The 11913-nt window shown below is 38.9% G+C and overlaps 2 protein-coding genes across 2 annotated transcripts; both read right to left on the bottom strand.

Annotated features, from left to right (window-relative positions):
• Positions 1–2356: 2356 nt before the first annotated feature.
• LOC125179573 (obscurin-like) lies at positions 2357–4594 on the bottom strand (the record flags this gene model as incomplete). The annotated part of the gene is given in 3 exon segments (XM_047885696.1): positions 2357–2468; positions 3850–3973; positions 4574–4594. Coding segments are annotated over 3 exon segments (257 nt in total), but the record flags the coding sequence as incomplete, so codon positions are not given.
• A 2669-nt stretch (positions 4595–7263) lies between these two features.
• Positions 7264–11613, bottom strand: LOC108672983 (obscurin; the record flags this gene model as incomplete). The annotated part of the gene is made up of 6 exons (XM_047885697.1): positions 7264–7289; positions 7782–7960; positions 8312–8456; positions 9972–10074; positions 11187–11300; positions 11511–11613. Coding segments are annotated over 6 exons (670 nt in total), but the record flags the coding sequence as incomplete, so codon positions are not given.
• Between the last annotated feature and the right edge of the window lie 300 nt (positions 11614–11913).

The following is an 11913-nucleotide window of genomic DNA, read 5'->3' as shown; positions in this document are numbered from 1 at the left end:
CCGACGGTAGGTAGACGTGTAGATGTCGCCGACGGTAGATAGACGTGTAGATGTCGCCGACGGTAGATAGACGTGTAGATGTCACCGACGGTAGATAGACGTGTAGATGTCGCCGACGGTAGAAAGACGTGTAGATGTCGCCGACGGTAGATAGACGTGTAGATGTCGCCGACGGTAGATAGACGTGTAGATGGTACGACGGTAGAAAGACGTGTTGATGTCGCCGACGGTAGATAGACGTGTAGATTGTACGACGAGGTCCGCTGTTGATGACGAGCGCAATCGTCTTCTAGAAAGCAGATCCAACACGCACTGCATCCATCTTCTCATATTTCATAGAAGGAATCTTTCTATGAATCCTTCTAATAGGATCCTTCTATGAAATAAGGAGGCGCCAGACCGTGAAGGCACCGGAACGTCAGAACAGTGACCTTGAACTGCGTGCGCTGTTGCATGCGCAGCCAGTGAAGATCGAGCAATATCGGCGTCACACGGTCGAATTTTCACTTATTGTACACGGGTCGTCCAGCAGCGTTCATGGGTTAGGTTAGTGTCCCTTATGCTCCGCTACACTGTTGAAATAATTACCGTTAACGGTATTACCGGCGTTTCAGTGGCCGGTCGGCACGTGAAAAGAAACACCGTGTCGCCGTTTTTATTCTAACTTAACGCTAGAAATCCGTAGAACATCTGATAAAAACGGCGAAACAGTTTATTTCCACGGGGCGACCGGCCACTAGAACGCCAATGGGACCGTTTTTTCGCCGTTTTTTCTAACAGTGTAGTCTCAAGTTGGTGAAGATTAGAAAGGTGGAAAATTGGCGATAATAAATTAAAATAATACTATGGACAACTGAAATTATTTCAGTTGCCTCCCGCACAACTTGATGCTTCCACAACGCTAATATCCCCAAGGCATCTGACGTTGAAATGACGTTCATTAATAAATTTATGACGAATATATTTTCGAAAATATTTCCCTTGACGGTCCCAGACTCACAACTCGACGTTTGACGTTGGAGGAAGGGGTTAGTGTCCCCCATTACTGACAATTCGACGACAATATGTAAATTTTATATTTAAAGAATCATGATGTAGGAAATTTAAATAAATTTAATTATTAATGTTCATGAATTGTTGGACTTCCAACTTTTTTTCAAAATGTAAACGCGTTATAATTTTCATTCCGCACTGAATAGTATACTCAAAGACATCTGCTCAGAGGAGGAAGAATCTAAAATTAAAGATTATTGTGTGGAGATAAGAGGGAAAGAGGTTGAACCAACACGCCCAATTGATAACAACTTGGCATTGAGGGGCATCAGCCCCTTAGGACAAACGGAGAATTAAGCAGAGGTGGGCAGTAGCGGTGGCGGTAGCAGCGCTACATTTAAGCAATTGTAGCGGTAGCGCCCGCTATATTTAGAGCATGTAGCGGTAGCGGCCGCTACATTTCAAAGTAGCGATGCCCAGCTCTGGAATTAAGGTTGAGGTAACAACTTAAAATCAACGTTATTCCAACGTCATTTCCCCTAATAGTACCAGACTCTTAACTTGACATTTAGTAGTGCGTGGGTGGGGTAAGGAGGGGGATATAGTCCCCCAAATACTCACAACTTGACGTTGGGGGGCATGGGGTCCCCCCTGACGTGCACGACGTAGGAGAGGTTCGTCGTCTCTATGACGGTTGTGTCGCGCAGTCTGACGAGGAAGAAGGGCTTCTTCTCGGCCAACTTAAGAGCCCGCTCCTCTTCCGACACTGGGGGGCAGGGGGGACGTCAAAACGGGTCAGAATGTACGTCAAAACGGGTCAGAATGTAAGTCAAAACGAGTAAGAATGTACGTCAAAACGAGTAAGAATGTACGTCAAAGCGAGTCAGAATGTACGTCAAAACGGGTCAGAGTGTACGTAAATTTGTGTTGACCCACAATTGGGTCCCCGTGACTCAGCTCCTACGTACCACTTGAGCTCGGGGAGCGGGTACCCCGTGACTCAGCCCCACGTACCACTTGAGCTCGGGGAGCGGTATCCCGTGACTCAGCCCCCACGTACCACTTGAGCTCGGGGAGCGGGTATCCCGTGACTCAGCCCCACGTACCACTTGAGCTCAGGGAACTGGTATCCCGTGACTCAGCTCCCACGTACCACTTGAGCTCGGGGAGCGGGTACCCCGTGACTCAGCCCCCACGTACCACTTGAGCTCGGGCAGCGGGTACCTCGTGACTCAGCCCCACGTACCACTTGAGCTCGGGGAGCGGGCATCCCGTGACTCAGCCCCACGTACCACTTGAGCACGGGGAGCGGGTATCCCGTGACTCAGCTCCCACGTACCACTTGAGCTCGGGGAGCGGGTACCCCGTGACTTTGCACTCGAGGAAGGCGGACCCGCCGGCCGCGGTGGCCACGTCGGAGAGAGGCTCAGCGACCGCGGGGGCCACGGGGTCCTTGTGCAGCCTTTTGACCGCACCTGCGGGGGGAGGTGGGGTGGTTTTGGGGGTTATTGTGAGGGGTAAGGGGGTTTTAATGGGGGACGAAGGGGAGTTATTGGGGAGGGATGATGGGGTTATTGTGGTGATTGTCGGAATACACTAAGAGAAATAAGTGGGATTTGTCCAAATAACGATTCACTTCTTACTCTTATTTAGGGGATCGTTACCTATTTTGGCACGGCAAAAAAAATAACTACCTGACTCCTCAAAATCAGCAAATAGGGTGAACCCTATTCTCATGTTCATCCCAGCACTGAATAAATCACCCTATATTATTCTAAGACATGAGTGGACCCCAGCAAAGAATTTTCCCTTGACAGTGAGCTCTGCACTGCAGGATATCTCGTCCTTAGGGTGACCCAAAACATTGTAATCACTCTTAAAATAGGACTCAATGAACAATATTACCAAGTTTTTCTTAGCTTCGTTTCGTGTCTGTCTGTCATCAAAAATTCAGACCTTAATTTAGAGCTCTTCTGAACATCCTAGAAACTTGAAATTTGGCATGCATGCTTATGCTGCCTGACAATTCAAGATTTGATCATCAGAAGTAATAATTTAATAAAAAATGAAAAAAATAAAAAAGTGAAAAAAATAAAATTTCACGGTTGGGAATCGAGTTTTTTGTAGAACATCCAGACTTGCCAACCCTATAAATTGCTAAAATTGCTAAACAAAAAGTAGAAAATAAATAAATATAAAAACAATTTTTAAAAACCACGTTTTTCTGGTTTTTACCAAACTAAAATTGATGAAATAAAACCAATGAAAAAAAAACTTTTAAAAACCTCGTTTTCTTAACGGACAAAAGAGAAAAACGCCATTCTTACATAACATTAGAGTCATGTAAAATGTTATGTAATGTTATGTAACAGTAAATGTTTTTCTTTTATGTCCGTTAAGAAAACTTGTTTTTTAAAAGTTTTTTATTTGCTTTATTTTAACCCCTAGGTTGACCCACCAACCCTAGGGTTCAACCTCAGCGAAGGACTCACCTTTCACAGTGAGATCTGCATTGTAGGATATCTCGTACTTATGGTGACCCAAAACATTGTAATATCTCTAAAAAAGATTTACTGAACAATATTTTAACCCCTAAGTTGACCGACCCACCAACCCTAGGGTTTGACCCTAGCGAAGGACTCACCTTCAACAGTGAGCTCTGCACTACAGGATATCTCGTCCTTAGGGTGACCCATAAGGTTGTAATCGCTCTTAAAAAGGACTCAATGAACGATAACCCCTAAGTTGACCCACCTAAGTTAGTTGACCTAAGTTAAGTTGACTAACTCAGTTGACCTAAGTTAACTCCTAAGCTGACCCAGAAACCCTTGGGTTTGACCCTAACGAACGACTCACCCTCAACAGTGAGCTCTGCACTGCAGGATATCCTGCCGCAGGAGGTGGAGGCGACGCAGGTGTAGAGTCCTGCGTCCTCTGGAGTCACGTTCTGGAACACCAGCGCCAGGGTATCCTCCGAGTCCTGAACGAGAGGCAAGAAAATCAAGTTATTGTCTTCATTATCAATTAATAGTTTTATTTAAGTTCTAATTAAAATTTAATTTTTCTAATTTAAATTATAGTAAAGCACGATTAATTACATTTGAGTCCCCGAATTTTAAATCGACTGTATTAAACTGCAAACTTCATTAAAAGGCTGCGGAGTTTAAACAGAACGTTAAAGTATTTTTTGCACGCATATTTTACGTAGTTTAACCGGAACATTTAACTACATTTTACCTACACTAGTCTGCGGTGTTTAGAACGAATAGTCAACTAGCTTTTACTCGCACAAGTCTACGGGGTTTGAACCGTACATTTAATTATCTTTTACTCGCACAAGTCTACGGGGTTTGAACCGAACATTTAACTATCTTTCACTCGCACAATTCTGAGAGTTTGAACCGAACATTTTACTATATTATACCTGCACAAGTGTACGGAGTTTAGAATGAACAATTAATTTTCATTTATTATCATTGGTGTTCGGAGTTTAAACGTAGCATTTAACCAAATTATTTTCGATTTTATCTAGTTTTGAAAAAAAAAATTCTTTCACACAACATCTTCATTCATTCCATACCTTAACAGAATATTTGAACATACAAGTTTTAAAATTTTATGCACAATTTTAAATACGTGCAATAAGTGCAATAAAGTAGGTTCACCTAGGTTGCCCCGGATATAACTGTTATAGAACCATTATATAATCACTACGGAACAGGAGTCACGTTCTGGAACACCAGCGCCAGGGTATCCTCTGAGTCCTACACGAGGGGCAAAAAAATTAACGTATTATCTTCATTATCAATGAATAGTTTAATTTAAATTCAAATTAAAATTGAAATATGTCCTGATCGAGGGGAAAAAATGAACTTATTATCTTCATTAGCAATTAATAGTTGTATATAAGTTCTAAATAAATTTTTTTTAACTATAGCAAAGTACGATTAATTACATTTGAGCCCACGAATTCTAAACCGAATCCTGAACGAGAGGAAAAGAAATTAACTTATTGTTTTCATTATCAAGATATAGTTTTATTTAAATTCTAATTAAAATTTCTTTTTTTTTTCTTTCAAATTATAGGTGAGCACGATTGTTTAAATTGCCATCAAGTCCACAAATTATAAATCGAATTTATTAAACTGCAAATTTTATTAAAAGATTACGGCGTTTAAACCGAACATATAACTATATTTTACCTATACTTTTATTATTTCTTTTATTTTACCTATATATTTACCTGTATAGGTACCTATATATTACCTATAGTTATTTTACCTATATATTTTACACTATATTTTACCTACGCAAGTATGCGGGGTTTAGAAGGAACATTTAACTATATTCTACCTAGACAAATTCACTGAGTTTAAACGAAACCTTTCACTTATTTTGCCGACACAAGTCTACGAAGTTTGAACCGAACATTTAACTATCTTTTACTCGTACAAGTCTACGGAGTTTGATCCGAACATTTAATTATCCTTTGCTCGCACACGTCTACGGAGTTTAAACCGAAAATTTACCTATATTTTAACTAAACAAGTCTACAAAGTTCAGAACGAACATTAAATAATTAAATAATCATTTATTTGCTAAGGTATCCGTAGTTTAAACGTAATATTTAACTATATTATTTTGAAATTTATCTAATTTTGAACAAAAAAAACTTTCACAAAAAACCTACGATCATTCCTTGTTAAAACAGAATACTTAAACATATGTAGGTAGAAATTTTTAAATTTTATGCACAATTTCCCATACTTAATGATGGGATTATAAATCTAACCTAACCTTACTTAGTAGTGAGCGTTGAATTATTTGATATGGTCACATAAAAGGATATATAAAGGGTCATATAAATGGTCATATAATAGGGTCATATAAAGGTATATATTTATATAAATAAGGGTTCACATAAAGGGATATATAAGGGATCGTTTAAAGGGGTAACCTTTACCTTATAGTGGACGTTGAATCGCTCGATGGGGTCGAATTCTTGACCATCTCTGAACCACTTGAACTCCGCCTGTTCCCCGGCAGCTAACAGAGACCCTTTGCCGGTCAGAGACTCATCTAAATAATTAATTGAAATCTAAATAATTGACTGAAACGGGTACTATAATTCATTAATTTTAAATAATTGATCGAAATTAATACCGAAATTATATAATTGTAAATATAACTTATTGAAACTGATAATAAAATTATAAATTGTAAATAATTGATTGAAATTGATACCAATAATATATAATTCTTTTTGATTTTGAAATTACATAATTTTGAATAACTAATTGAAACTGGTCCTAAAATTACATAATTCTAAATAATTGATTGGAACTAATACCAAAATTATGTAATTGTATGTATAACTGATTGAAACTGATACTAAAATAATAAATTCTAAATAATTTATTGAAACTAATACCAAAATTTTATAATTCTTAATAATAGATTGAAACTAATATTAAAGGTATACAATTCCAAATATTTGATTGAAACTGATACCAAAATTACCTAATTCTAAATAATTGATTGAAACTGGTACTGGAATTATAAAATTCTAAATAATTTAGTGAAACGATACTAAAACTATATAATTGTAATTAATTTATTGAAATTCATACTAAAATTATATAATTGTAATTAATTTATTGAAACTGATACTAAAATTGTTTAGTTTTAAATAATTAATTGAAACTGATACTGAAATGATATAATTCTAAATAATTGATTGAAACTTAGAATACAATTCTATAGTTCAAATCATTTAATCAGAACTGATATGAAAATTATTTAATTCAAAATATTTAATGGAAAATTCAACATAAATGATATTTCGGTCGGAAAAATTTAATAAGTCATTAAATAGGATTGATTATAAATGTATTTTAATTCGAATATTACGCAATTGCTATTACAATTATAAAAATTATTGATAATTATTAATAAATAATTATTGATAAATAAAAATAACATTATTGAAATTGATGAAAAATACCAAACTAGAAAATAGTTAAAAATGAGTTAATATAGTTAAAAAAAGTTAAATAATATAAAAATATTATTTTTATATTATTATAATAGTTAACTATTAACTATTATATTATTATTATATATTAACTATTATAATATATTACATATTATAATAGTTAATATAGTTAAAAAATAGTTAAATAATAATAATTAATAAATAGATGGCGTTGAAGAACGTAGAATGAAGCATGTGAGCTAACAAGCACGTGTATCCTTAAGTCTCTCCTACATTCATGCCTCGACACGTATCTGAACAGCTATTATTACATGTACACACATGCACTAAATACGTATGCACGTGCACTAAATACGTATGCACGTGCACTAAATACGTACACACGTGCAGCACATACGTACACCTGCTATATGCACCCCGTTCACCATACGTATCATGAACATACGTACACCCTTAACTACTAGTACCCCTTTCACCTAGTGAATAGATGTACCCCTTAACTACTAGTACCCCTTTCACCTAGTGAACGGATGTACCCCTTAACTACTAGTACCCCTTTCACCTAGTGAACAGATGTACCCCATAACTACTAGTACCCCTTTCACCTAGTGAACATATGTACCGCTTTCACCTAGTGAACAGATGTACCCCTTAACTACTAAGTACCCCACCCCATAACTACTAGTACCCCTTCCACCTCGTGAACAGATGTACCCCTTAACTACTAGTACCCCTTTCACTAGTTCACTTCGCGTACCTCGAGTATCACACGTACCCCGCGTACCCCACTTACCCATGACAGTGATGATGCCCTGGCACGAGGCCTCGCCGTGCACGTTGATGGCCGTGCACGTGTAGACGCCAGCGTCGGCACGTTGCACGTGGCGGATAAGTAGCTCGTAGTGTCCCTGAGATACGTCGCTCTGCAGCGTGACACGAGCGTCCTGAGCCAGCAGAGCCCCGTCCTTGTAGCTGTGGGGGGTAGGGGAGAGGGGTTAGGGGGCTGCGCGTGGGGGGGAGGGTTTGGTTAGTGTCCCTTATGCTCCGCTAGTCTCGAGTTGGTGATGGTTAGGAAGGTGGAAACTTGGCGATAATAAATTAAAATAATAAATTGGACAACTGAAATTATTTCAGTTGCCTCCCGCACAACTTGACGCTCCTACAACACTAATATTCCCAAGGCATCTAACGTTAAAATAACGTTCATTAATAAATTTATGACGAACATATTTTCGAAAATATTTCCCTAGACGGTACCAGACTCTTAACTTGACATTTAGGTGCGTGGGGTAAGGATGGGGGTAGAGCCCCCAAAATACTTACAACTTAACGTTGGGGGGCATGGGGTCCCCCCTGACGTGCACGACGTAGGAGAGGTTCGTCGTCTCTATGACGGTCGTGTCGCGCAGCCTGACGAGGAAGAAGGGCTTCTTCTCGGCCAGCTTAAGAGTCCGCTCCTCCTCCGACACTGGGGGGCAGGGGGGGGGCAATTAGAGGGGGTGTATTGGGGGAGGAAGAAGGGCGTCTTCTCGGCCAGCTTAAGAGTCCGCTCCTCCTCCGACACTGGGGGGGGGGGGGGCAATTAGAGGGGGTGTATTGGGGGAGGAAGAAGGGCGTCTTCTCGGCCAGCTTAAGAGTCCGCTCCTCCTCCGACACTGGGGGGCGGGGGGGGGGCAATTAGAGGGGGTGTATTGGGGGAGGAAGAAGGGCGTCTTCTCGGCCAGCTTAAGAGTCCGCTCCTCCTCCGACACTGTGGGCAGGGAGGGGGGCGTCCGGTGGTCAGCGTAGAGGAGAAATGGGGGCATTAGGGTGCTGTATCGAGAGCATAGGGGTCACTAGGAGATCTGTGAGGTGGTGAGGGGGAGGATACAGCTGGTAGTGTTCAGGGGCCGTATTATCAAAACTTCGTAAGTACGCAAAATCGACTTACGAGTGGCGTAAGTGCTGACTTGATGACGTAACTCTAGAGGTGGTATTATCAAAACATTTGCGCGGGAAGATACGTAACGTAACTGTACGCCTGCTCGGAGATGTCGTAAGTGGAGTTCCACACAAGTTTAGAGTGTCTGCTGAAGCGATAGGAAACTATTGATTTACTAGCAAGTAGCAACACAGTGAATCGTGATAGAATTTTATCAATAATCCGACATATAATATGTGATCGTGCTAAACGGTGCTTCTGGGATAAAAATGTCAATTGCCTTTTGTGCTATAATTTACAAGCAAATGTTGATGTTCGTATCTTAGAGTTTTATGATCATTCATTTGAACAATATCTTAATGCATTTTTGATTCAAAATTATATTGAGGTTGACAAGCCAACCATTTTTCTAGTTCTCTGTAAACAAATTTATTTCTTTTTATGACAATTCCAACTCACAAAATTTTCTAAATTCTTTGTAACCTTCTAAAAAATTATTCTAATTTTTAATGGGAATAATGCATTTATTTTCCCTTATTGCAAGAAATTTCGGTTAATGATCACAACAAGTGCATTATTATTTGGATAACGTCTCACTCTTTTATCCAAATACACCCTAGTCAGGCACCGCACGTGCCGCTGACACCACACATCCTGCTTTCGTCCAAGCGCACTGCGCACTGGTCGGGAGGAGCTATAGGAACAGCAAATCCAAAGCCTCTGATTGGTCAGTTAGCCAGATGGTTTTGATAATATGCTGTTAGCTAAGTCTTGCGTACGAAAGTTTCGATAAAGCCAAAATTAGGGTGTACTTACGTAACACGTAACTTGTTTGTCGTAAGTACAAAAAGTTACGAAGTTTTGATAATCTGGCCCCAGGAGACCTGGGCCCATACTTTCAAAAAAGTTAAGAGATCGTAAGTTCATCAGCCAATCATTGACAGCCTTTCAAGCAAAATCCACCAATCATAGACAAGAAAATAGTGCGTAAGTACTTACGTTCACTTAGCGAGTTTTGAAAGTATGACCATTGTTGGTAGGAGATCTTCTATATATACTCACGCTCCTGCACCAGCAGCTGGGCAGAGCAGGTGGCAGAGCGGCCGTCAGTGTCGGAGGCCTTGGCCGTGTAGATTCCAGTGTCCTCGGGACGACAGTTCAGTATCTGCAAGTTACACGATAATGATGATACATAATACCTATAATTCCGATAAAAATACCGATAAAATAATTATACCGATAAAAAATATCGAGAAAATAATTATCATTTACACAATAATGATGATACATAATATCGATGATTCAATACCTTAAGCCTTACGATCTTGACATTTTTTAACTATCCGGCAATATTGTGTTCAGTATCTGCAAGTTACATAATAATGATGATACATAATACCTATAATTCCGATAAAATAATACGAATAAAATAATCATACCGATAAAATAATCATACCGATAAAATAATCATACCGATAAAATAATCATACCGATAAATGAATACCGATAAAATAATTATCATTTACACAATAACGAACTACCGATAATTTAATACCTTAAGCCTAACAATCTTGACATTTTTGTTGTTCATTTATTTTTGCGTTAGATTATTAAGCACAAACTATTTACAAAAATAATAACAGCCAGAAATTTTGTCCGGTTTTCTAAGCCCTTTCTAGTATTGTTATCGATCATGTCTGGCAATCGTACAAATTATGAATATATTTATATATAAACACAAGTCAATCAATAGAGAGACGAATTGGGGTCAATTATGCGACATTTTCGCGTCGTACAATTACTCGCTTAATAAATTTATGCTCATTTATGTGACAGAAAAAATATGAACGATATACCGCGACATACTTTTTCACATATGCCTCGTTAGGTTAGAATTAGTATTGTGATAAAAAATTTTATACAACTCTGAGATAATTCTACGGATGTAAGGTCCGGGTAGAACAGCTCCCTTTAAATTTAATAGCTAATTTAAAATATTGACTAATCATATTCGCGGTTTTCGAATTATCACTAGTTTATACATATATAATATAATTTTTTATCCATGCAAGTTTTATTGAAGACCAGAGCGTATTTCTTATTAATTAATAATAAAATCATTAATGAAAACTACGCTCTGGTCTTCAATAAAACTCGCATAAATCAACAGTATATACATATATAAATTAAAATAGATGCCATATATATTATTCATTTATATTTATTTCCATTATTATTAATATAGATCCCAAGGTGGGCATATATATATTTTCTGACCTTGAGCTCGTGACGGTTGCCTTCGTCGGTCTGCTGGACGCGGTCGGCCAGCTTGTCCTCCAGCACCTTGTTGTCCTTCAGCCATGACACGAAAAGCAGAGAATTTTTTAAACTCTCCCTCAACTTCTCAAGTTCATTTTTGAGTCCTATAACTTTATAAGTAGACCAGTAAAGTATCATGGATACCAACATTATCATACTTAATAAATTGGTTTAAATCTTGAGTTTTTGAGGAAATTAAAAATGAACTGATATCAAAAAAGCTCTGGTTTGCCACTATGGACTCTAGGCCTACCAGTACTAGGCCCGACTCGGGCCTAGTACTGGTTCCTCCTGGACGTTCTTGATGATAAGAGACACCGTGTCGTCGTCCTCGTACATCTGCTTCACACGGCCGCCCACCTTCACGTCCAGCCCGTTACGGGTCCTGGGGGGGAGTGGCAGTTATCAACGGGTCAACATGGACGTCAAAACGGGTCAGAATGTGCGTCAAAACGAGTCAGAATGTACGTCAAAACGGGTGTGAATGAACGTCAAAGCAGCCCGAGTCACTACCTAGTCCATAGTGTCTGATAGTGACAAAGCAGAGAGTTTTTAGACTTTCCCTCAAGTTCATTTTTGAGTCCTATATTTAGACCAGTAAAGTATCATGGATACCAGCATTATCATACTTGAGAAATTGGTTTAAATTTTGTGTTATTGAGGAAACAAAAAAGAACAACTTCCA

The sequence above is a fragment of the Hyalella azteca genome, unplaced genomic scaffold (genome assembly GCF_000764305.2).
Source record: "Hyalella azteca isolate HAZT.00-mixed unplaced genomic scaffold, Hazt_2.0.2 contig2779, whole genome shotgun sequence".
Taxonomy (NCBI): Eukaryota; Metazoa; Arthropoda; class Malacostraca; order Amphipoda; family Hyalellidae; genus Hyalella; species Hyalella azteca.
This window is presented reverse-complemented; position numbering and strand designations above follow the sequence as displayed.